This window comes from Peromyscus maniculatus, chromosome 4 (assembly GCF_049852395.1).
Source record: "Peromyscus maniculatus bairdii isolate BWxNUB_F1_BW_parent chromosome 4, HU_Pman_BW_mat_3.1, whole genome shotgun sequence".
NCBI lineage: Eukaryota > Metazoa > Chordata > Mammalia > Rodentia > Cricetidae > Peromyscus > Peromyscus maniculatus.
Genome location: NC_134855.1, coordinates 124274864 through 124302251, shown reverse-complemented (window position 1 = coordinate 124302251; position 27388 = coordinate 124274864). Strand labels below are relative to the sequence as shown.

The 27388-nt window shown below is 43.3% G+C and overlaps 1 protein-coding gene across 5 annotated transcripts in view; it reads right to left on the bottom strand.

Annotated features, from left to right (window-relative positions):
• Cfap61 (cilia and flagella associated protein 61) overlaps positions 1 to 27388 on the bottom strand; it is a 302729-nt gene that overhangs the window by 75800 nt on the left and 199541 nt on the right. For all 5 annotated transcript variants that reach the window (XM_076570780.1, XM_076570781.1, XM_076570783.1 and 2 more), the window contains one exon: positions 9022 to 9314. In XM_076570780.1, coding sequence (XP_076426895.1) covers positions 9022 to 9314 — 293 coding nt within the window. The remainder of the gene's footprint in view (positions 1 to 9021; positions 9315 to 27388) is intronic.

Below are 27388 nucleotides of genomic sequence, written 5' to 3'. Positions count from 1 at the left end.
ACCATGCCTGCCTGCCTGCTGCTATGGACTCGAACTTTCTGAAACTGTAAACAAGCCCCAGTTAAATGCTGCCTTTTGTAAGTTTCCTTGGTCATGATGTCTCTTCACAGTAATAGAAGAGTAATTAAGATAATCTGTTATTCCTTTTTGTGTTCCTTGCTGGGGATCATGAAGATCGAATCTTCAGAGGGTTCCACTCATGAGTTTTAAAATCCAACAATATTAGCAAAATTTAATCACATCTTATTTATTTATTGTATGTGTAGGTATGCCTGAGTATATGCATTTTATAGCTTGCCTGTGGAGGTCAGAGGACAGCTTGTGGGAGTCAGTTTGCTCATCTATAACGTGAGTTCATCTATAACGTGAGCTCATCTATAATGTGAGCTCATCTATAAAGTGAGAACCATACATGGGTCATTTGCCTGGGTGGCAGATGCCTCCACTCTCTAAGCCATCTTGTCAGGCTGTAAGCCGAGTGATGTCATTGAAGGATGTCCTAGAGAGTTAGAGCCATGCATGCTATGTCTACCAGGCTGGCTCTTGCCCTGTCGCTTCCTTCCCTGGGCCAGCAGGCAATGGCATGGCCAGGAACCACGGGGACGCTCACTTCTCTGAGTTGCTCTCTTTGACTCTGAGCCTTGTCTTCCCACACACCTTTCATTATCTCCTCTTTTCCCACTTTAGATAAACTAGACTTCTACCTAAATAAAAATCGAGGCCTGGCAGTGGTGGTGTATACCTTTAACCCCAGCACTTGGGAGGCAGAGGGAGGCAGATCTGTGTGACTTGGAGGCCAGCCTGGTCTACAGAGCTAGTTCTAGGACAGCCAAGGCTACATAAAGGAACCCTGTCTCAAAAACTAAAAAACAAAGAGTAGAGAAAGATATTTGACAAACTGAAATTATACCTAAAAATAGTGTCCCTGACTTCTTAAACCTTTGGCATTTTTCAAAATTCTCCATGAAAATTCTTCTACCTGTTAGTTTCTGTGGTAGTTTGAATGTAATGGCCTTACAAGCTCATAGGGAGTGGCAGTATAGGAGCTGTGGCTTTGCTGTGACAGGTGTGGCCTTGTTGGAGGAAGTGCGTCACTGTGGGGGCAGGCTTTGAGGTCTCTTTTGCTCAATACACTGCCCAGTGTTTCGGTCAATTTCCTGTTGCCTTCTGATCACAAAGCAGCCAGCACCATGTCTGCCTGCATGCTGCCATGCTCCCGGCCATGATGGTAATGGACTGAGCCTCTGAAACTGTAAGCCACCACCTCAATTAAATGTTTTCTTTGTAAGAGTTGCTGTGGTCATGGTGTCTCTTCACAGCAATAGAAACCCTAACTAAGACAACTTATTTTTCTAAATGTTGTTAGTTTTTGTTAAGTAACCCATTGAACTGCTATTTTATTTTATTTTTTATTTTTAGCTCTGAAGTGTATCTGTGGTCCTGTTACACACACTGCTCTAGAGCATTCATAACTTTGGCTGCTGTTGTATTTTCATGGTAGTGGTTCCACATTGAGAAGTGAATCAGCAAATCTCGCAGGGACTTGATAAACCTCATTCATCTGAGTTCTCAGAGAGATATTTCCCTGCTAGATACTTGCCAAGGCCACGGGGGTCTTGTGTTGAAAAACATCAAATATGGAGGTTACCATGTAATTGAGCAGATGGATACCGATAAACAGGGAAGATTTTCTTGAGTGTTACTAACTGGGGTTTAGATTGGCTGCAGACCCCACACCTGCCAGGAACCCAAGAGGCATGGCTATAAGGGAGAAATGGGAAATCTTTGATGTAGGGTAAAACGCCAATTTCTGTTTGTTTGTTTGCTTTTTCAAATCTAAATTTATTTATTTTTGTGTATATGTGTGTGTGCATGTCTGTGCATGTGTGTGGAGGTCAGCCTCAGAAGTTACCTACTTGTAGACATCCACCATTTTGAGAGAGGGCCTTTGATTGACCTAGAACTCATGAAGTAGGCGAGGCCAGCTAGCCAGTGAGCGTCAGTGGTCTACCTGACTCTACCTCCCCTTCAGGGCTAGTGTTACCATACCCACTGTTGGTTTGTTTTTTTCTCCAGTTTCAAGGAAGTTCTCCTCCTGGGATGGTGGCACAATGCCTTGAGACTGGATCTTCCACCAATAATAACTATAAACTGGAGTCAAAACAGAAGGACTGCCACAAAGGGGCCGACCACTATTTAAAGTTGGGGAGATTGTGTATGACCATAAAACATGGAAGCAATGACCAGCACAGGGCTAATTTCCCATATTTGGAAGCTTTTAAAAGAGGGTGGGTTATATGCATTCTGTGTTCTAATAAAAGAAAGAATCTGTAAATTTTGAAGTAATATCAACAGATTTTTTTGGTTATAAGAACAAAGAGAGAAAATTCTATAAAAACAAATAAGCATAGTTTTAAAGCTTCAGGAAACATGGTATGTAACTGGGGGCATAATTAAGGCCTAACAGAAGAATGAGGCCAGATAACGGCCAGTAATTTGCTAAAATTTAGTGAGAGCCATGGATTTATAGACTCAAGAAACTTGGTGAACCACAGCTAAGATAAGAAATTAAAACACAATAAGCACAAATCAACTGCATCAAACTTCTGGACATCAAGGACAAAGAGAAAATCCTGAAGCCATACAAAGGAAACAATGCATTAGATCTGAAGGGGAGCAATGTCTTCAATGTTAACTAACTTTTAAATAAAAATGCAACAATATCAAAACATCCTAAGAGACAGATTCAAAGTTGGAGAGGGACCTGTGGACCCCAAATTCTTTAAATTTTTTTTCATTCCTTTTACATACCAACCCCTGTTCCCTCTCCCTCCCCTTCTCCCGCTCCTCCCCTAGTTCCCCCCACCCCACCCTCATCCCCTCCTCATAGAAAGTAAGGCCTCCCTTGGGTAGTCAACACAGGCTGGCATACCATGTTGGGGCCGGACCTAGCCCCGCCCCCCTGCATCAAGGTTGAGTAAGGCATCGCCCATAGGGAATGGGGTCTAAAAAGCCAGTTCGTGAACCCGGGATAAACCCTGGTCCCATTGCCAGGGAACCCACAAACACATCAAGCCACACATCTGTCACCCACATGAAGAGGGCCTAGTGTGGTCCCATGCAGGGTGAACCCCAAATTCTATATCAAGTAAAAACATTCCTTAAGAATGAAGGCAAACTAAGCATGTTTTCCAGTAGAGGAAAACTGAAAGCGTTTACTGCCAACAGACCAACTGTCCACAAATTACAACAGAAGTTGCTTAGGTGAGGGGAAGGGTGCATTTTCAGAAACAAGGAGCCACAAACAAGAGAAAAATGTCTGGATATACATCAAATACATTCACGAGGCTGGGGGAGGGGATAGATAGAACTCAGTTGGCAGAGCGCTTGCCTAGATTGCAAAGATCCCTGGGCTTGGTTCTCAGCACCGCAAAAACCAAGAATGGAGGCTCAGGCCTGTAATCCTAGCACTTGAGAGGTGGAGGCAGAAAGGTCATGAGTTCAAGGTCATTCTCAGCTACACAGAGAAATGGAGGCCAGACTAAGTTATATAAGGCTCTTTCTCAGCCAGGCATGGTGGCACTCACCTTTAATCCCAGCACTCATGAGGTAGGGGCAGGTGGATCTCTGTGAGTTTGAGGCCAGCCTGGTGAGTTTCAGGACAGCCAGGGCTGTTACACAGAGAAACCCTGTTTCAAAAAACCAAAAAGAAAAAAAAAAGACTCTCTCTCTCCTCTCTCTCTCTTCCTCTCTTATCCTCCCCCCTCTCTCTCTACACACACACACATGAATTGTGGTAGAGTGGCACTCTTAGGAGGTGTGGCCTTGTTAGAGTAAGTTTGGTCTTGTAGGAGAAAGTGAGTCACTGAGGAGGCAGGCTTTGAGGTCTCATATATGTTCAAGCCATGTCCAGTGAGACAGACCATTTCCTGTTGCCTGCACAGGATGTAGAACTCTCAGCTCCTTCTCCAGTACCATGTCTGCCTGCATGCTGCCGTGTCCCACCATGATGATAATGAACTGAACCTCTGAACTGTAAGCTACCTAATTAAATGTTATAAGAGTTGCTGTGGTCATAATGTTTCTCCATGCAAGTGTATAAATATTTGTTTAAAACAAAAATTCTAACATGGTCTTGTTTTATTTTCAGTGTGCATAGATGTAATATACAGACTGAATGTAACAAAATAGATGTCTAGTATATAGGAAGAAGGTTCTGTATTGTTGCAAGTTTTTTTAATATATTTTATAAAATGGTGCAATACTAACTGTATTGAGGTGAAAGACCACTTATACATTCATAGATAAATCATTTTAAAAAACTGAATAAGATGTAGCTCAAAAGCCATTTGAATTAGAATATTCAAAAATAATAATGCAAGAGGAAACAGACAAGGTGGAAAAGAAGTACAGGAAACATGGGGGTGAAGAGCAGACAGAAAATAATTTATATGATAAGAGCAGACAGAAAATAATCCATAATGATAAGGCCACAGCTCACGTGGCAGGCCTAAATATAACTACATTAGCAATTGCATTAAATATTAATGGTTAACTACTTCAATTAAAATGCAGACAGAAAGGGTAACAAAGCAGGTGATAGCCAGAATTCTAAGGTAGCTACTAAGGTCCCCACCTATCCCTCTGAGTACTAGGATGAACTCTGACTATGAGAAAGTGATAATATTTAACTTTAAGAAAGAGAGCTCATGCTCAGTGAGTCTGACCTAATCAAGCGATCTTCTAAAAGTAGCCAGGTTTTTCCTGTAGAAGAGTTAAAGTGTGGTGAATTTGACTTGAAGGTTTTGATTCTTGATTCTCTATTTTGAGTCTTATAAAGAAAGGGGTCATGTGGTTAGGAATGAAGATGGCCTCTAGGAGCTGAGAGTGAACTCTGAGCCCATAAATGAATGTTGTTTTAGGCTGCTATTACTTATACTTTTAGGATACTTAGAAAAAATATGCTTTAGATGTAAAGACAAAATTAAGTAAATTTGAAGACATACAGTGCTAGTAATAAATCAAGGAGGATAAAATGGCCATATTAATATAAATAAGGTGGATCTGAAGATAAGGAATACTATCAAGAAATACAGCAGTATATTCCATAATGATAAGGCCACAACTCACAAGATAAATATCAAAATTATAACTATTCATGGGCTTAACAGCAGAGCAAATAAAGGAAAAGAAAGTTTGATATAATTAAAGAGAAAAATAGAAAGTCCTAAGATAATTAGAGATTTTAATATGTTGCTCCCAGCAATTCTTGTATTTAGACCCAAAGCATTGGCGAAATATCAGTAAAGAAAATCCAGCAGCAATATCAACCACACAGAACTAATTATTATTTACAGAAACATTGTGTTAAATCATTATGAATACGCATTCTTTGTATGTAGACAAAATTCTAGATTTACTTAGACATAAAACACATCCCAATAATTCTTAGAGGATTGGGTAATAGTAAACAACAGCATTGAATTGGAAATCAATAAAAATACGATATGTAGGAAACCTTCAAATATGTGTAAACCAAATACATTGTCCTGGGTCAATGAAGAATCATAAGGTAGGCAGACAACATTTTGACCAAAGTGCTAGTAAAAAATCAATATGTTAAAATTTTGAGAGGCAGCTAAAACATGGAGGAAAAGTTAGGGCTTAAAAAACAACAACAACAACAACAACAAAAAAAAAAAAACCCCGCTGTCAATGACTTAAGACTGTTCCTTACAAAACCAGGAAAGAGAAGGACAAGTAGATCCAATACGAACAGAAGGAAGAGAACCATCCTTGAGAACAAAACCAGGGGAAGAGAAAATGAGCTGTCTTTATTGAGAAGTAAGCTTTGATTTTTATCTTTGAAAAAAAATCAATAAAATCGACAGGTCTCCATTTTAGACTGAGAGAGACAGAGAGGCAGAGTGAGACAGAGAGGCACGGGCACTGAACACAATTCATCAGTGTCAGAAATAAATGAGGTGGGAGACTTCCAGATAAGATGGCTGGCAAAGCAGAATCAGAATTTTTTTTAAAGTCCCTATTCTGAAGAGAGGAACCAAGGGTGGATCTTGGATATCCACAAAGTAAGTGAAAGTGTATTTGGAAAAGGCAGAAAAACAATAACAATAAAATGGGATGCAGAGGGTAACCATAATGTAGTAGCCTTGGCCCACAGTTCCCTGCTGTGGGAAGATGGAAGAGAGGCCCAATGGAAGATAGCCTGGTCTCAGGAAAGACTCACAGCCACCCCAAGCTCAAACCAGTCACTGGTTTGGGAAAACAGCCATCTTTCTGGTACATGTGCCAGTTAGTAGGGCAAGTCTCACTTTGTAACATTGTCTGACTCAGTGTGGTGAACGCTGTCTTGAAAGACAAACTGTTGTTAACTGAGCTACCCGGAGGTCTGACAGGACAACTGTACATCAGGGAATCTCAATTTTGCTGCTACAGTCACCGGGTGAGGGAGGCTCAGAGAGGCAGCTGTGGACAGCAGGAGGAATGGACCCTGACTAGATGAAGGCAGGAGGTTCTTCTCAGTCTGGCAAGTGCACAGGAGAGACACCCCACCCTCAGTGGTCAAGAATAGATTAAATTAACCGAGAATACCCTGCAGTTTGATAGCTCTGGGACTGAAACTAGTGAGTATATCAAGCTCTGCAGCCACCTATCTAGAATTCACTCTTCCAGAGACTGTGGACTCTAAACCTCCCAAGGGTACTTGATTCCCACAGCTGTGTGCTTCCATCAGACTGACTAAAACCCAAAAGGTCTTGAAAGTATAAAGATGGATCCCATGTCAATACTGATCTCAGTGGTATGGTTGGGTTTTAAAGTCTCAGTACACTTGGAGACATCTACCTGGATAAAAAAAAATTGGTCAGCCCATGGGTTATGATTTGGGGAGTGTGGAGATGGAAAGCAAAAGAACTCACCTAGCCCAAAGACTGAAAAGCTAAATGTGGCTAAGAATGTGTTAACAATCTGTATAGACAGCTCTCAAAGAAAAAGAAATTACCAATAAATACCTGGAAATGTGTTCAACATCTTTAGCAACAGGGAAATGCAAAGTAAAACTGCTTTGAGATGCTATCTCACTCCAGTAAGAATGGCTACCATCAAGAAAATCAATGACAACATTTTATTTTCATTGAGTTCCAAGGATCTGTCCATCTCAATGTGCCCAGCACTGTGATTACAGGCATGCAGCACTACACTCAGTCATTTACATGTGTGCTGGGAATCCAAAGTCAGGCCTTTATGCTTACATGGCAAATATCTTACTAACCAAGCCATCTCCCCAGCCTAATGCCATGAATTTTGACCAACTTAAATGAAACAAATACATTATTTAAACAATATAATCTGCCAAAATTGACATAAAAGAAATGGAAAATCCAAATAGCCTTACCTCTGGTTGAGAAATTGAATTTGTTATCAAAACCTTTCCTATACTATATGTTCCATACCCTGATAGTTTCATTGGCTCATTTTCTCAACATTTAAAGAAGTAACACCAACCTCACACCAGCCTTTTAAGACAATGCAGAAGGAATGAACATCACCTAAATCATTTCACAAGGTGAGCAGAGCTCAAATATCTAAACCCTACAGTGGTAACAAAATGATAGACCAGCATCTTTCAAAATAACCCTAAAACATACTAACAAATAAAATTAAGCCAATCTCCTGAGGTTCCCTAGGAAGACCTTACAATCTTCTAGGGTCATGGTTGGGGGTAGAAATTTGAGGTTCAAACAGTTTCACTTTCCCCCATTTTAGATGAGCATACTGTGTAAGTGTAGACAATATAAGTTTCAAAATAAGATTTTTTTTTTCTTTCTTACTGCTAGATCCTTAAGCAACAAGACAAAGTCTGGGACCTATTTGGTGTTCCATAAATACCTGTGGAGTGAATACATAAATGAATGCAGTAAATAAAAGATTGGACAATTTCTAAGGACCCCAGACCTCACTGTGCCCAGGACATACCCTCCATGAAGGGGTGAATGTTATCTGAGCTGGGTTCTTGGGTCGATATGATAGAAAGGAGGCCAGGCCCAGAGAGCTATGCAAGGCTTTTGATCAGCACATCTGCTCCAATGAGAGGAGTGCAGCTGTGACCAAAAGCTGGCTGGGCAGTGGCAGTGGCTTTAGGGACAAAGGAAAAGGGCATCGTGCACATGAAACCCCACTACTTGCAGTTCCCACCAGGTTATGGAGTGCATGGGCCCTGGACTGGTCAGTGTTCAGCTAGCTGCAGCAGCTCCCTGGTCAGAGGAATCTCTGTGTCAGGCCATTTTCAGGAGCCTCCTGGCCATACCCATGAGCAGGGGTGCTGTGATCTGAAGTCTGGGGTTGCCCATGGGCCTGGGTTCCCACTGTATCCTTGCTGGGGTATGTTATAGGAAAGCAGAATGGGGACACCTTTCCAGCACCTGGCACTTTAGCCCCTTCAGGGTGGCCTTCACTCATTGAGGTTAATTCTCTCCTTTTTGATGTGCAGTGGGCAGAACTGACTTGCCTGTAGGAAAACATGGCGGTAGCAGAAATGCTGACTGGCTCCTGAGGCCTGCTCCAAGGGACACCCCAGCTCCCATTCCGTTTGCTCTTAGAACTATCACTGTGTTGCCCAGGCTCAAGAAAGGGCTAAAAAAATCTCTGCTGAAGTTGACCCAGCATCAATTCCCAGAAAAGTAAATGTGCCTTCTAGATGATTCAGTCTGTCCTCTGTCTTAATTCAGCTTCGCAAGAAATCTCCTGTGGGAACTGCCTAGTTGGGCCAGGCAAAACCCCAAACAGGAGCAATAAATAGTGATAATAATAAATTGTTTTATTAAGTCACCATGTTGGTAGACACTTCTTGCTTCTGGTGAAGGACAACCTGAACAGTTTGAAAACATGCCCCAAATCTACAGCTGTAAGTGCTCCGCAGAAATCTTTCAGAGTCCCGAATCCCTGGGAGGTTAGCGCTCTCGCTGAGCGGACAGTGAGCGCGGTTCGCAGGGATGGGCTTACCGAACACTCCAGTCTGAAAGGCTTGGTGGAAGTAGTGAAGCAGGCACTGTGGATAGGATCTGGGTCCTGGCCATCGTTCCACTGAGCCAACAGCGCGTCCTGATAGATAGTCACGCCGGCAGCGCCGAGCGCATCTTTCACGGCTGTCTCTATCACATAGTTGTTGATACAGGTTATGTTGGACTCAGTTGGGGGATACACGAAGTAGATGCAGTTCCCCTTCACGCCAATGTGCATGAGTGTCTCCACCGTTGTGTAAGCGTCAATTGTATTCCCATAGACAATGACCTTCCCTAGAAAGAGAGGGAAATGCTAAGACATACAATTAAAAAAAAAAAAACTTATTAGTCAAATGCTAATAATGCCGAATTGCTCCCTCTAACCCTTTCATTTTTCAGCTGCAGGAAGCCAGTGGTGTTACCTAGCAACGACGACCAAGATAATTTAGTAAAGAATTGGCACAAAACATCCCACAAAGTAGTCAAGTACTTCTAACACAGAAGTAGGACATTCATTTATGTTCCTATAATTTGAAAGTTGAAATTATGCTGGAGGAAATGGTCTAGAATAAAACCTTTTATCTTGTTTTTGTTCCCTATTTGCTACACTTATTAAAGAAACAAAATTGCTGAAGTCTGCCATGCATACAACTTCTCATGAGCCAGGAAAGGACACTGGCAAAAAGCATGTTCCCATATGGGTGTGACAGAGAGTTTTAATATGTAAATGTTGACCTGGGTTGATTTCAAGGTATTCCCCTTGTTTTTGAGAACTAATAGTTGTAACATTCTGCTTTCAATGTGTAATTTTATAAAGATTCAAATTACTGGTTTTAGAATTTAATGTGTCAAGACCTAGCTAGAGGGATGGAAGGGTATTATTTTGCTCAGCAAATATAAAATCATAAAATAAGCTTGAAAGAATTCCCTGTATGAGAGCATTCTAAGAGAAGCAGTCAATCTCAGTTGTTCACATTTCTCAGAAATAATTACAAATGTTATTATTTGCCAGTTTTAACATCAGTGACACTATATATTGAGTGTAGCTTCCACTGTTTTTGACATTGAGTTGGTATTTTTTTCTTTAACTTTTTTTTTTTACAAAGAAATAAATGCCTGTAGACTTGTTTTTCTCAAATCTGCTGTAAGAATTTTATCATAAAGTCTACACTCATTGAATCTCTCTTGTTTTTTTCTTCTGATTCATACAATGGTATGAAAAGAAATTTCATAAGGCAAACTAAACAAGTGTATTTATTCAATTGGGTTGAATAAATTATGCAAAACTTGCTTTCTTTTTTCTTCCCTTTTATTGAAAATAGATTTTTTCATACAATATACTTTGATTATGGTTTCTCCTCTCCCCAACTTTTCCAAGCTCCTCATCCTCTCTCCTTCCATCCAAATCCACAGCTTTCTGTCTCTCATTAGACAATAACCAGGTAACTAAATAATAACAATAAAATAAAAATAAAAACAAACAAATTCCAATAGCACAGAAAAAAAAATGGAGGAAGAAGAGCCAAATAAAAAGCATGAGAAACACATATAGATACAGAGACACACGTTTGCACACACAGGAATCCCATAAAAACATAAAACTGGAAGCCATAATACATAATCAAAGAACCTGTAAAGATTTTTTTTTTCTTAAAAGAAAAAAAAAAGGCCTTAGCTCAATATTATGAGACAAAGAGCCTCCAAAGATGCCACTGAGTTCATTTTGTATTGGTAATCGACAGCTGGGCATGGGACCTGCCCTTCAGAGTGCTTTGTTTCTTTAGCGAGACCCCCTTGGAGAAAACTAAATTTTCATTTGCAAGTGGTTATCAATTGGAGATAGCTTTTGGATTAGGGATGGGGTGACAAGTCCACTTCTCCTTTCAGCTCCAGGACCCCATCTGGAAGAGACCTGTGCTGGCCCTGTGCATGCTACCTCAGTCTCTGTGAGTTCATATGTACATCAGTCCTGTTGTGTTTAGAAAGACTTCTTTCCTTGGTATCCTCCACCCTCTCTGGCTCTTACACCTTTTCCACTTCTTTTTCTATGGAGTTCCCTGAGTCCTAAGGGGAGGGATTCTATTGGAGACATTCTCTTTAGGGCTGAGTATGCCAAGGATTCTCACACTCTGCATATTGTCTTGCTGTAGTTCTCTATATTTGTTCCTATCTGCTGTAGGAGGAAGCTTCTCTGATAATGGCTAAGCAAGGCACTGATCTATGGGTATAGAAGACTGTCGTTAGTAGTCATTTTATTGCTTTAGCATAACAATAGTATTTCGTTTTTCCCCAAGTTCCTTGCCTATCCCAGTCTTAGGATCTTGGCCACCCAAGCAGTGTTGGGATAGGTTCCATCTCATGGAGTGGGCCTTAAATCAAATCAGATATTGGTTGGTTACTCCCACAAGCTGTGTGCCACTATTACACCTGCATATCTTGCAGGCAGGTTACCACTGTAGACTGAAAGGTTTGTGGCTGGGCTGGTGTTTACTTTTCTCCTCTGGTAGCGTGCAGAGCACCTTCCAGTACCACGAACACTAGACCATAGGGCTAAAGGCTCTAGGCAGACACCAGCTTGACGTCAATGAGTTATTTAGGTGTTGTCTTCAGCAATAGGGCCTTACCATCAGTTTGTGGAGAACAACCTCAACAATGGCCTAGGTTGTTTGGGGGTTCCCATGGGACCCCTTTGGCAAACAACTTGAGTAGACTTAGCTTCCAGTACTGGAAACTTCATTTGGTGATTGTCCAATTGGGGCTCTGTCTCCCTCATTATTTGGCAATTTCATTTAGATTGCATTCATATATGTATAAAATTTAGGAGGTTTCTACTACATCAGATTTCCAGATGACCCCTCAAATGGCCCTTAGTTTTAAATATCATGTCCCTCTCCGTATTCCCTCCTTTGAACCCCCTCTTTCCTCCCCCTCCCATTTGGTCCTCCCTTTACAGTACCCTCCCCTTGTCCATCCCTAACTATTCCATCTCCCCTTCCTAGGGAGATCCATCCCTCCTCCCTAGTCCCTTATTCTCTAGCTAATCCTCTCTGGTTCTATGGATTGTAGCTTGTTCAACAATGACTCAACAGCTAACATCCACATATAAGCAAATATATACCATATTTGTCTTTCTGGGTCTAGGTATTCTCACTCAAGATCATTTTTTTTCTAGTCCTATCCATTTACCTGTGAATTTCAGGATTTCATTTTGTTTTAATGGCTGAATATTCCGCTGTGTAAATGTACCACATTTTCTTCATCCATTCATACATTGATGGCTTGTTTCCAATTTCTGGCTATTATGAATAGGGCAGCAATGAACATAGATAAGTAGGTGTCTATGTAGTAGGATGAGGTATCCTTTTGTTATATGTCCAATAGTGACATAGCTGGATCTTGAGGTAGATCAATTTACATCTTCCTGAGGAACTGTCACACTGATTTCCACAGCAGCTGTACAAGTTTGCACTCCCACCAGCAATGGAGGAGTGTTCACTTACTCCACATCTTCCCCAGCATGAGCTGTCATTTTTTTTTTAATTGATCTTGGCCATTCTAACTGGTTTAAGATGATGAAATCTCAGTCATTTTGATTTGCATTTCCCTGATGACTAAGGATGCTGAACATTTCTTTAAGTGCTTCTCAGACTTTGGAATTTCTTCTTTTGAGAATTCTGTTTAGAGCTATTTGTTTTCTTGATGTCCAGTTTCTTTGAGTTTATATATTTTAGATGTTAGCCCTCTATCAGATGCATAGATGGTAAAAATCTTTTCCATTCTGTATCCTGCTGCTTTGGACACCTGATTTTTCATAAAGAAACCAGAAATAGACACTGGAAAAAAATATATCATCTTTAGCAAACGGTGCTGGTCAAATTGGATGGGCTGCTTATAGACGAATGCAAATAGACTCATACTTATCACCTTGCACAAAACTCAGCTCCAAATGACTCAGGGACCTCAACACAAAACCAGGTACACTGAAAATGGTATGTGGTGATATATTGTATTCCCTAATAAACTTGCCTGAGGATCAGAGAAGCAGATTAGCCAGCCACTAGTTCTTACCTCTATGAAATCTTCAGTCTAAAGAGAGTGAGTTTCCTCATATCTTATATACTTTTCTCTGCACAGACATCACTTCCTGGGATTAAAAGCATGTATACTAGGATTAAAGGTGTGTGCCACCACTGCCTGACCTCTATGTCTAATCTAGTGGCTGGCTCTGTCCTCTGATCCTCAGGCAAGTATATTAGGGCACATGATATATCAGCATGGTGGCACAGGAAAAGACTTTCTGAACAGACCACTGATAGCACAGACACTAAGAACATTAATAAATGGGACCTCACGAAACTGTAAAGCTTCTGTATGGCAAAGAACACCATCAAAACTTGCTTCCAGTCCAAAATTTAAAAAGGCGTGTGTGATGGTTTATTTAGGAAAAAGATAAGCTCCAAGGGCTTCCAGATGGCCTCTCTGGGGGAGCCCACATCTAGAAAATACTCCTATGTGCCTGCTCCTCTGCCTCGGGATGCCAAGCCAGCAGTGTGTGTGTGTGTGTGTGTGTGTGTGTGTGTGTGTGTGTGTGTGTGTGTGTGTGTGTGTGTGTGATCCTCACTCACCTTGGCCAGGGGGCTTCTTTTGGGGGGAGCAGCTTCTTCAGATCAGCAGTTCCTTGGCTGACAGAGCCAACATTTTGTTTAAAGTCCTGAAGCTCCTGCCCCCTGCAATCTCAGCTGTCCAGCACAACCAAGAACAGGCCAGCCAGGGGACAAGGTGTGAACCTAGAACTGTCAGGGTTTGAGTCCTCCTACTCTTCACTCTAAAGCATGCCCATTTTCAGCTGAAGAAACGCAAGTGTGTATGCCCTACAGACTCCACAATTTGGTGTTTCCTATTCTCTGCCATGCTAGCTGAGAGCAATTTCACTGCGAACTTTTTACTACAGGCCCAGTGAAGAAGGGCAGCTCGAGACTTTAGTTTCCTAACGGGCACCTATTGCAACAATGCTGTATAACAAGCCACGCCAAAATCAGCGCCAGACAGCTTAAATGAGCAGGCTGTGCATTAGCACACATCTGTGGCGAGCTGGAGTTTACTGATATGGTTCTGCATTGCGGTTGGGTATGAGTTTTCCCAACACGTGTTTTGTCATCTCTGAATGGACAACTCCCTGAGGCACATTCTATTTATGACAAAACGCAAGGACACAACTACTTAAATACACTTCACGCCTCTGCTTACATAACACTCACAGCATTCCATGGCCCACAGCCACACCTAAGGCCAAAAGAGCAGGGAGGTACATTCTGAAAACACAGGGATGGGAGAGGCACAAACCACAACAGTCACATTTACTGGCTGCTTACACAGTTTCATCTAAAAGTATTCATTCAAATACTTTTCATCTGATTATATTTTCTCATTACTCACAAAGCATATGCAAATCTCATTATAATTTGTTTGGAAATAAATCAGACTATAGTACAGACTGTAGCACAGCGCTCCGCGAAGAGGAGTCATGCTAACAGCCTGACATAACGAAGTCAGTCTGTTGTCTTCGACAGTCCAATCTGTTGCCTTTGATACTCTATTTCATGGGAGATTTTTCTTTCCACTGTTTTCCTGAAACTGGGAGTTCTTTCTCCATCGTTTCTCACTTTTACTTTGCAAAGAAGTTTCCGATTCAGTTTGTTTATCTTGTGATTCCAACATGCCAGCTACAACACCAGCACTTTTACAGACTTCCTCATTGGCTCCATGATGCATGAAGCTGGGACTCAACCTGATGGAGGCATGAGGGAAGGAAGAAACACACACACATACCCAGACATGTGTACAGAGAAGCTGGGATCAGACTGAGTGGGGTATGCTCACCTTGATCCAGCAGTACCAACTACATAACCACCTTGAACCTCACTCAGAGTGTTGATTCTGTACAACAGAGAAGGGAGCAAGCTGTCCTCAGGGGTCAGTGTAGGGAAGCAGTGTCAGGCTGAAGGCATTCTGGAGGAGGAGCTGGAGTTTCGAGTTTTACATACACTCGCCAATTGTTAGTAAACACTGGTTACTGGACTAGAGGAAGGCTTTGCCAGTTTCCTCTGAACTTCACCAGGAGAAAAGCTTTGCCAGTTCCCATGGGTCTGAAGGGTTGGTATCTTTGACATGGTCGCGTCCATGTCAACAGCACACATCCACTCAGGACTTCACACTCTCCTTTCATAGCCATTCAAGTCTTCCCTGTCATTCTTGTTGCTGTAAGAAATCACTCTGGAATATATTTTTGTATATTTAGAAAGTTTAATTGACTATACGTTTGATTATTATAGATAATTAATTAATTATAAATCTGTATTTATTAATTGCAAATTATAATTTCAAATGAACTGCATAAACATAATATCCCAAACAAGAGAAGAAACATATATATATATATGTATTTGTTATAATATATATATTATAACAAAGTTGACTCTGAACCTGTATTAATAAACTAAAATCCATATCACTGTAAAGTATTTTGAGACCAACAATTGTTTTTTGGATTAAAGCACACCCAATAATCTATCTTTTTTTTTTTTTTTTTTTTTTTTTTTTTTTTTTTTTAGGTTTTTCGAGACAGGGTTTCTCTGTGTAGCTTTGCGCCTCTCCTGGAACTCACTTGGTAGCCCAGGCTGGCCTCGAACTCACAGAGATCCGCCTGGCTCTGCCTCCCAAGTGCTGGGATTAAAGGCGTGCGCCACCACCGCCCGGCTTATCTTTTTAAAAATCATTTCTATATCATATTCCCCTTTTTTCTTTACAAAGAGGTTGATAAGATTATAAGAAACCCCTTTAAAATAAAAACAAACATTTGTAAATAATATTTTGGGAATTGGGACATTGTTTTCTATATTATTTTCTGCTGCTTGGTGGGTGCTGGTTATCTTGAGGAACCCTAAGAAAATTTATAATTATGGTTAAATTTTGGCTATAGTAGTCTGTGAGGCTGTATCATTTCAGCCAGTTGCCTTGAAGTTGTTGTGGACATTGGATCATCTGGGCCATTCATCTCACTGGAGACCTCTCAGGGGCTCTTCCTTGATGGAACCATATTAACCTGGAAGGAATCCATAGCTCTTTGTGGGGGAAAAAAAGCTCTTTTCCAAAGCAACATATCCTTAGACCCCCATTTTGAAGTCAAGATACCATTAAAATATATATGTTGGTTTTGCTTAGCAGCTCTCATAATCAAATGTCTCTCTGTAGTTAAAAATCCCAAAGACAACATAGTAATATATAGTATCCAGACTCTCTGTGTAGGACCAAGGTGGTGGCTAGCTCTGCTCCATTTTTCTTTCCTGAGTGTCTAGTTCCATGGTGGAGGTATTGGTGGGAGCCATGTTTATTGCTTCAACTCGGTAGTTGTATTAAGTAGTGTGCAGCGGTGTTCTCAAGCCTGCAGGCAGCGTCAGCAGCTGGGAGAAGCCTCTCTGTTTCGTGGCCTGTGGGAGAGACTGTGGGAACCCCCCATGCCACTTAGTTCATGGCATCTGGAGACCAGCTCCATTTTGGAGGCAGCTGTCAGGAGATGAGTTCCTGTGCTGTTGCTGGCATGAGACGGTGAGGCTAGGAAGCCCAGTGTGGTTCCTCCTCTGTGCATTTCCATCTTTCCCAAGCCTTCTTAGGTCTATGCCGAACAATGCCCACATTGGGCATCAAACGTAGCCAGAAGTTTTCCTGTGTCCCGCAGCCGCTTGGTCCCAAATAAATATATAGAGGTTTATAATAATAAAAAACTGTTTGGTCTATGGCTCAGGCTTATTGTTAGCTAGCTATTACATCTTAAGCTAGCCCATTTCTATAAATCTATATATCGTCACATGTCTCATGGCTTTACCTGTGTCCCATTATATCATTTTCCCAGTGGCTCTCAGTGGCTCTCCTGACTCCACCTTTTTTCTCCCTGTCTCTTTGTTTGAATTTCCCACCTGGTTCTTATCCTGCCTTACCATAGGCCAAAACAGCTTTATTTATTAACCAACAGGAGCAACACATATTCACAGCATACAGAAAGACCATCCCACATCACTGCAGTCAGGTTCTGCTGTCAGTCTGAGAGGTGGCCTGTCCCCTTGAAACCAAGGCCACGGTGGCCAAGTGCCTGTGTGGCTGCACTATGGAACACCTTTCTCTAGGTGTTCATTTTCAGTAGGAAATTGCCCTCTGTTCTTGCATGCCCTCTCCTTTTTTTTTTCTTTAAATGCAGATGGTTTTCAAATGCACTTTCAGTGTTATATCTTGGGGCCTTTGACAGTTGACCACTTGCCCTCAAGGCACCAATCTCACTGCCCCAGTACAAACTTCACCAGTTGGCACTGTATGAAGACTTAGTCATTAGGTGGGCTATGAAACGCAATCATGCTCAACAATATTAGATCTGATTTTGGGTTTCCAGTGCAGTCCACCAAACCCTACATTATCTTCAGTGTAACCAGAGCTGTACAACCGACAGTTAAGCGTCAAACGACAGACACGCCTGCATATAGGTGCCACTGCATGAAATCCCTTGTTTACTGTGCTGTCTAGAGAAAGGTGGACATCAGGCAGATTCCTAAAGGGGGTGAGAGTTTATGGTGGCTCTTAGGGTCTTTAGAGTGTGGGGCTGACTTTGTTTCCGATTTCAGATCTCAGGCCTTCCTGACATTGGAGATGGAGCTCATCCTTTGTATAATTCTCACACCCCAAGGGTTAATCAGGTCAGAAATGAAATGAAGAGAGCAGGAGAGAGACAGAGAGAGGTAAAGTACGGTGAGAGTCCGAGACAGTCACAGACTGTCCCTAATCTGCAGGGAGGAAGGGAAAGGAAGGTTTTCCAAGCCAGGGAAGAGAAGCAGTGGCTCGGTGTATTTCAGATGAACTGGGAGATGCGTGAGTAAGGAACAGGGAGGGGCAGAACATTCTAGGCTTTGGTAACAGCTGCCTACCTTTGCCAGTAGACAGACAAAGGACATGGTTGGGGTCCTCCAGGCACAGGACACCTTGGCCCTGTATGGAGGAGGTGAGGAAGACTCCGGTTATGTGAGGTCCATGTGCCGTTACTGTAACATCTTCTTGACAAGATGGAGGCTTTGGTCAAAGGTGAATTTCATCAATGCAATCCTAGGACTCGGCACTTTACAATTCTGAGTCTTTGGAGGGAGAGTGGCCTAGATGTAACAAAGGCACCAGGTACTGCTTTGCAATCTGTATGTGTGTGAGGCCACTATAAGGTAGGCAATTGGAGGATCTCCTCTGAGGCCAGTTGTATGCTAAAGGATCCTAGCCATGGTGTGCTTTCCAGCTCATCTTATTTAACAGACAAGAAAGGTACAGCATTCACACTTCATCCAACACATGGCAGATGAAAGGTGAGCTGTCCCACCTTCAAATGGCAAATGATGGTGGCTGATTGGAATTCTGGGTGAATCTGTATTTAAAAGGAAGACTGCAGAATACAACGGTAGCAGTTTCCATGGTATGCCAACATACCTCCCTCACTAAGATTACAGACCCGGGTAGGAGGGCGTGGTCCCAGGGAACAGTCCCAAAGATGACCTTGGGCAAGAAGGAACAGGAAGTCACTCTCCTGCTCAGTGGCAGCTGTCTTTGAAACAAGCTTCCCAGAGGATGGGGTTGGGGGGCGGGACTTTAGTGCTGACCACCAAGGTGGAGTGGAAGGGATGAGGTGATGAAAACCAAGACCTGGGGGAACTCCAGACAGGGAAGGGAGGGAATTTAAGATAAGAACTTCTGGAAACAGTGACTGCCTTGTCTCTGGTACTCTAAGGCAGGAGTGAACGCTCTAGCAACCGTGACAGGACCACATCCATCACACCTCAGAATGGCAGCCACAGCAGCGTGCCTAGGCAGGAAGGCCTGGGACTTAACGTTCATGGAGGGAGAGGGGGTCCACTTTGTCATCCTGGCTCCTATTATGGTGTCAAGGTCTGAAAACCCCACATATTTAAGGCTAAGATATCTTTGTAGGAAGGGACAGCTAAGTTAATCCCTCTGTTAAGTTCATGGAATAAAATGAAGTGCTTTTTTTTCCTTTCTAGTCAGACATTTACTACAAAAGTAACGGAACCACCTTTCTAAGGAGTCATTCCAGGAGAGGCCAGAGATACTTTATTCCTCTGGCTCAGATACTGGGAGAACCTGCCTTGCTCCAGCTCAGGGACTCACTGACCCCCCTTGGTAGGATTCTGGGAGAGACGGCAGGTGAGGAGGAAAGGAAGGACACCATGGCCTGGGGGTCCGGCTACAAATTTGGAGTTCAAGAACTCAAGAAAAAAACACGAGAAGATCTGTGTATGTGGGTTGAACAAGGATCTTCCTCCAGGCTATGTAGTCAAGGGTGACTTGAGCTCCTGCCTCTCCCTCCCAAATCCTGGGATTGCGAACATGTAGCATGAAGCAGCGTGATTTTTTTCCCCCCTCCAGTTGTTTGTTTTACTTTTTGAGACAAGGTCTTGCTTTGTAGCTTAGGTTGACCTTGAACTTGTGATCGGCCTGCCTCAGTCTCCTGAATGCTGGGACCACAGTCTGCACCACCACACCGGATTCCTAGTTAGTTTCAGCGTTTGACTTTTTGTTTATTATTATTATTGCCTGTGTGTGAGATGTGCGGATACACGGATGTCATGGTCCGCATGTGGAGGTCAGGGGACAGCCGTGTGGAGTCGGTTCTCTCCTTCACCCTACTCAGGCTCTGGGAAGCATGTTCACGTCACCAGTCAGCTCACCAAACACTCCATCCTCTCAGCCGTCTCTCTGGCCGAGTCTGCTCCAGTTTAACAAAGACTTCAGTTTTCTTCGTCCACTCCAAAAGAGACATATGGTCATCCTATATGACCTCTTCATCCCCAGATAGGTCTGGAAGATAGGTTTTATTGTCATCCCCCGCCCCCCCAAAGCAGAGCAGAGAGGTCAAAGTCACACAGCGGCCAGTGGGTGGGCCCAGAGCATTCGCAGTGTGTTTCACATCCCACAGTCAAAGCCCTGTGCTGTGCTTGGAAATGGATGGGAAATGGATGCACAACCCAGGACCTAAAACACTCTAATTAGGATTTTATCTGGATAAAATCAAGAAATTGCTGGTTAATGAAGAATTAAAAAAAACATAACAGAACATTATCAGAAAACCACTTCTTTACAAAGCATAGCATGCCTACAAATAGACAATACTCTTTCTGCTTTTTATAAATCAGAGCATAAGGTTTCTCTGACCCCAGCCTGACCTGCCTCATTTTTCCCTGCCAAGCATAAAGGGGAGAATGTTTTCACTCTAACAAAGGTTCTGTCGTCGTCGGTGACTCGAGCGCTGGAATTTTAATGTTTGTTCTTCCTACAAACATGCTTTTAATAAGGCAGTAAATTGTAGTTAGCTACAGATGAAAATAATTGATCCATTTCAAGCCATTAGGGTGGTTTTGTTTTTTCACTTTACTTTCACCCTACTTTTCATTTTCAGGGAAAGTAGAGAGGTAAGAGCAGATGAATTTCAATTAGTTTCAATTAACGCCCTAAACGGCTCTGATGTATCAGTGGCCCGGCTCTATTAGAACTCCCCCACAGCTGAACGCTCCTGGTTTCGCTTGAACTTGAGAGTGCCATTTGAGTTGTGACGTCACTCACTCTTCCCCACAACCCAGAGCCGTGCCCGAGGCTGGGGTAATTGACATCTGTAACTCCAGAGCACAGAAAATGGGGTCTCAGCTGCTCCCATCATGGCCACTGGGCTCTCCTTTGGGAGCAGAGGACTGTAGTGTCAAACAGCAGCTGGGAGAGGACCGCACTCTGAAGTGGCATCTGTGTGTGTGTGTGTGTGTGTGTGTGTGTGTGTGTGCGTGTGTGTGCGTGTGTGTGTGTGCGCGTGTGTGTGTGCGCGCGCGCGTGTGTGTGCGTGTGTGCGTGTGTGTATGTGTGTGTGTGTGCGTGTGTGTGTGCGCGCGCGCGCGTGTGTATGTGTGTGTGTGTGTGCGTGTGTGTGTGTGTGCATGTGTGCGCGTGTGTGTGTGTGTGTGTGTGTGTGTGTGTGTGTGTGTGTGTGATAGAGGTCTACTCCTCCCACGAACAGTCATTGTTCCTGCTATCCATCATCCGCCATCCTTCCAGAACAATCGCCCTGTGCTTTTCCTAGGACTTAGGAAGTGGACCCAAGAGAGATGGAAGAGCCCCCCTGCCACAGCCAGTAGAGACAAGGGGCTTTCTTCCTCTTCAAAAAATTTCATTTTACTATTTAATATTGTGTCTGCTTGTGTGTGTGCGTGTGTAAGATGTGGGGTATGAATGCAGGTGCATGCATGCCATCGTGCATGTGTGGAGGTCAGGGGACAACTTTGGGGATTCACTTCTCTTTTTCCACGGGTTCTGGGCACTAAACTTAGGCTGTCAGGCTTCCATGGTAAGAGCTTTTATCTGCTGAGCTATCTTGCTAGCCCATAAACAAAGAAGGTCTCACTCTTTAAAAGCTCAGGCTGGCCTCGAACTCACTATGTAGCCTGGGCTGGCCCAGAACGCCTGATGATCCTCTTGGCTCAGCTTCTTTTTCTCAGATTCTTGGGAGTAGAGTCCTATCTTTGGCTACCTTTCCCTACCCCTATCATCAACCACCTGTACACAACGGGACACTAGTTTAGATAGTAACAGAAAGCCATTATAAATAACATTCACGTTCCTCCTTGGCAACCCACAGAGAGAGAGGTACTGGACCAACTGTCCAACTCAGCAACCGGCAGCTGGGGCCCAACTTTCAGGAGGCAGGAAGGACCGCAGCCTTACTCTTTGTATGGCCTGCCAGACTTCCTGGAACACCACCGTCCCAGGACTAAACTTGAAGGTGAACTAGAAGTGACTGTGCTCACTGGACCGCCAGTGTACAGGGGACCACTTCGCCCTCGCTTGCATCTGTGCCTGCGCGGCTTCATCTGACTGCTGCCATCTTCTAAGAAGCCTGGCCTCTCAGATCAACTTCTCTCTGCTGACATGGGTCTACAGACTGCAAGATCGCCTCCACCTTTCACTGAGTTCTCATTTCCCAAGAAATAACCGGTTAAACTTGGCCTTGGGGAGGCACTAGTGTCCACAGTGTGCATCTTCCACTTGCTACTCGGCCCCCACCTCCCACTTCTGACCTTCACAAGCTGGCTGCCCACTGTCTTATTTTTCCCCAACATAATCTTTTTATTAATTACTTGGGAATTTCATACAATGCACCCCATCACATTCGCGTCCCATTCCCCCCAGGTCCACTGTCTCATCCTTGTGACCCCCCCCCCAAGTCCAATTTGTGTTGTCCATATGCTCACTGGAACACAGTCAATCTCACTTAAGGAAAACGGAGTCCTTCCCCACCACACCCCCTGTTAGAAGCCGTCAACTGTGAAGACATACACTTCAGCATATTTATTACAGTTTTTAAGGACTCCCTTCAATAGCTTCCTGTCTGGACTGTTTCTTTTGAGGGGGGCGGTTGTCACAGAAGTCTTCAGCGTGTCTCAGTCTCAATCATGAGTCTGCAGTCATCAATACCACTGCAAAAGCAGCTTCCCTGCTCATAGCAGCCTGCAGCAGCATGGATCACGAACTTCCACATGGTTTCTGCCAGCTGCTTGGGTCATGGAACCTGGTCTCTGGTGGCAACACAGGCAGCACTGATCTTGGACATCCACACGGTTTCCATTGGCAGCACAGATCACAGGCATCAACATGGCCTCCAGCAGCAGCACAGACCACAGAAGTCTTTTGAGGAGACTTAATTGAGAAAATGAACCCTTCTTCATCTTGGATATCACATTGTTGCTCCAAGTCAGGGTGATAGTGTGATTGAACGATGTCAATTTAAGCTCTCCACCCTCCCCCAGAATAAACAAATAAAAAAACTTAATTATTCAGCCCTTGTTAAGGAGTAACTCAACTCCTTTTTGGGGGGAAGCCTTCCGCAAATGTAAAGACATCCAGGCTCTCATGAAGGCCACAGTGCCTCTACATAACTGACTGTACTCAGTGTGTATGGATTTCCATCTTTCATGTCAAGACTGATATCCCTGGGGTGTCTGTCATCAGCATAGCAGGAGCTGAAATTCACATGTCAGGGAAGCTCTTCAGGTCCAAGTGTCTCCATCAAGTGAACTAGAAACACTGAGGCAGAAGCCCTGGAAGGGCCCTCTAACAGGCCCAAGCAGGGCAAACATGTCACTGGCTGCTTTTGCTCCTTCCCTTCCCGGCTCTCTTGCTAAGCCATTGGATTACATTCCTAAAGCTAGCTCTAAGGTCTGTTCCTTTATTTGGCCACTGACTCATTCCTGAGGCTGAACATCAAGGTCCAGCTATGAAAACACCAAGGCCTAGCAATGCATTATTTGGCTATACCGGCTAACTTGTCCAATCAGGACTTACCAACTCACTCCAGCACAGACTCTCCCTTTTGCTCCTTAAAAACCTATGCCTACAGAAACACCTGCTGTTTGTCTTTGCCTGATCTAGAGGCAGCCTTTACCCTGAATTTGTCTCTCCTGGGTAATAAATCTCCTTTGTGTTGAGAAGTTGGTATCTGGTGGGTTCTGTACTGACTCTGAGGCCCCTTATTCACAGGGGATACATTCTGAGACCAGCACTGGGTGCCAGAAACCATACATAGTGGCATCTACTATATTTCCCTTCAAACATACACACCTGCCACAAATATTTACCTACTCACTTAAAGGAAGCACCCTGTGGCTTTTCTTTGGGCAAAACTGAACTGTCAACATCACTATTCTTATATTTTGAGGCCATTAAATAAAATACTTAAACACGAGCATTGCCATATTGTAACAGTGGCTCTGATAACCAGGAAGGCAGCTGAGTGACTAGCAGGTGGGTAGTGTATATAGAGTGGATACCCTGGACAAAAGGATGATTCATGTCCTGGGTGGGATTACATAAGAGTTCACTATACTACTGAGAGGAGTATCTAATTCAAAACTTAGGGATTGTCTCTAAAGTTTCCGCTTAACAATTTCATAGCCTTAAGGTTCCCATTTACTGTTTTCAGTTGATTAGTGGTAACTGAAACTCTGGAAAGGGAAACTAGGTAGGGAGGACTATCCTAACACTCAGAAAAGCTTGTGTCTATTGAATGCTTTTTGTGGCTGAGACACTGCACTGAGGATTGGAGGCAACAGCTCACTTGACCCATCAAATCCTCCCAACAACCCACGTGAAGAAGATATCATCCAGAGTCTAACGTACAAAGGGGTTCAATTACTTGCTCAAGAAAATGGTGGGCCCCAAAACTGAACTGATGCCATCAACCCTCAAACTTGGTGTTACTCAGTGTGAGACTCTTCCCTCAGTCTGCTCAGCCAACGTGCATTCTTTCAGGAAAAGCAAAGAGATTCGTACGAATGTCATAAATCTCAGAAAGGAGTCACCGGTCTTCATCACAACTGGCCACCAATTTCCAGGGGAGGCTAAGAGTAAAATGTTTTGATATGACTCAGTATATGAGAGCTTTGCAAGATGATGCATACCTATAATCCCAGAACCCAGAAGCCCGAGGCAGAAGGGTCAACAGTTCAAGGCCAGCCTGCAATAATATAGCAAGACCCTATTTCAAAAACAAAAATGAAAATATTGTGAGTCATCTTCACTTGTGGGCACTAAAACCTTATTGAATGTTAACAGCACAGCAAGCTTGGTGTGAACACAAGTGACACTGAGATAAGTTACAGCTACATACATATCAAAGACATGGCTTGGAGTTTCAGCAAATTCTAGAAGTCTCTACGATGTCACTGCTAAAACAGCTACTTTCCTTCCAAAGTGAAGATCTAGGAAGACCACAGAGATATTTAACAGTATTAGAGAGGACTTGAAAGACCAGTAATGAGGATGAGGTCCCAGCATTTAGAAGGGAAGTGGACACAAGGCCCCATCCCTAACCTAGATGCTATCTCTGATTGTCAACCACATGCAAAAAAAAAATCAGTTTTCTCCCACAGAGTCTCAGTGGGTACACAAGCCACACTCAAGGGTAGGCACTGTGCCCAGCAGTAGATGGCATCCACAAAATAAACTCAGTGGTATGTTGGGAGATTTTTTTATTTTATAATGTTTTGTTCAGGCATTTTTTTTAACCTTACTGTTTTTTTGCTTATATATTATGGCTTCTGATTTTGTGGTTTTACTGGTTGTGTTTGTGTGTGTGTGTGTGTGTGTGTGTGTGTGCGTGTTTCCTGTGAATTTTCTTTGTTTTTTTAATGCTTGTTTCTTTCCAGTTTGTTTGTTTGCCTGTTAGTTTTCTAAGGAAAGAGAGAAAGAAGGTATCGAGTTGGATGGATAGGAAGGTAGGCAGGATCTGGGAAGAGATGAGGGAGGCGAAACTGTGATCTGAATATACGGTATTAACATTTATTTTTAACAAAAAAGTAACAAGAGAATCTAGTGAGGAGACTCACAACTGCTCAGTTAGGAGATAAGAGGCCGTCAAGATGACCCACAGGAGGTGTGTAAGCGCTTTTCACGGAGGCCTCCCTCCCTGATGGACGGACTATCAGCTGCTGCAAAGACCAGGGTGTGTTGGGGGCTGTGAGTGGAGCCCCCTTTGCCTCGCATGCTGCATTATGCTTTCACAGGGGCAGCTGTTTGTTATTGGCTCTTGGCTCCCACATGGAGATACACTTTCTGGAACCAGCTGGGCAACTGTCCTAGGCACACCTGTCCTGGGATTTATATTGTGCTCCTGTGATTCTGAATTACTCAGTGGGAGGAGGGAGGGCTCAGAGGAGTGTCGGGTACTAGAGGAGGGGACAGGGAAATGAGTTCAAGACTAAGGTCTGAATGGGACTAATTAAAATCATGCCTGAATATGACTTGAATTATGGGAAAGCTACAAAGAGAGTTTCCTAAGGCAGGAGGTAATGCTTTTCTTCTTAAGTTTGCACACATGACAAGTCTCTTGAAAAGGCGCCTAGACAGAGCTAATGTAACTGGGCTGGCCTGGGCAGCTCCTCAGACACCATCCAAGCTTGGACCCTGTCTGAGTGCTAAGAACTCATACCTGGGTGACGGGGTGGGTATGGGGTGGAGTAGCCTGCATTTAAGCCAAGGGACTGCTTTCCAAACACTCCTTATCCTGGCCCTTGAGTGGAAAAGAACAGGCTCTCAGAGTGGCTCCACAACGGAAGCAGACAGTCCTAAAGCTCACACACACACACACACACACACACACACACACACACACACACACACACACACACACAGCACTCCTCTTAAAGCCAGTCACATTTACAGAAAGGCGGGTCCTTTCCTCACATTTGAGAACCAAGAGAACAAACAAGAAGACACGTCAGGAGACTCAAGTGCTTCCTGCCTGCCTGCTGCTACTGGGTGCAACCTGAAGCGGTTGCGTTGCTGCTCTCAAAGGCCCCATTTCTTGGTCAAAACGCTCCCTAGTCCTATCGCCCCAAACACTCAAAGTTCAACGTTAAAACACTGCCACAGTCAGGACCGGTTGCAGTCCTAGGACAAACACTGTATCCTTTGGCTTTCTGCTTTCAGTGAGTGAGTTTATGTTCCGCATCGAGTCTGATAGTTTGATATTATTTTCCCCAAGTCATCTGGATTAAAGGGGCCCTGCAAACACAGACCATTACCTGGTACTGTAAAGGTTTTCTGGCACACAGTCCTGCCCGGGCATTTCTCGGGCTGCTCTCCTGCTGCAGCCACAGAGATGAATATCTGCAGTAAAGACTGCATGCCCTGCAAAGTCTAAAGTATTTCCTTCCTAGTGCTTTATAATAACCACACGCTAACACTCTGGATAGGACAGTCCCCTTGAAATCTTGAAGCCCACACAAGTCAATATAGAGATTATTTTGGTCATTATGGTGGTTATTAAAAAAAAAAAGAGTAAGATGCTGAAACAGGTTGAAACTTATGTAGCCCCAAATCTGAAGATACATTATGACAGGTTTTACATCTGCTAGCTGGATGTATGTGTAGCTCCCACCTCTGCCAAGACCCATTTGGATTTATGATGATTCATGGCCAACCTTGATTACTTTTATTTCAACTCCCCCATAATATGGCAAGAGTCAGAATCACCTTGTGGTACTAGTATTCTCTTGGGTCTAAAAACCTGATAAGGAGAGCATATCAAAGAAAATTACAGGCCAACCTCATTCATAAATTTAGAGACAAATAGTTCATATCATATTAGCAAATCGAATCTAGCAATGGGATGAACGCCATTTGATCCCCATTAACTGTTTTATGTCCTGAATACACTAACTTCAGATGTTTCGAGAGACCTAAGTCATTAACTGAAAATCAGAAGGAACTGTATTTAATCTATTGTA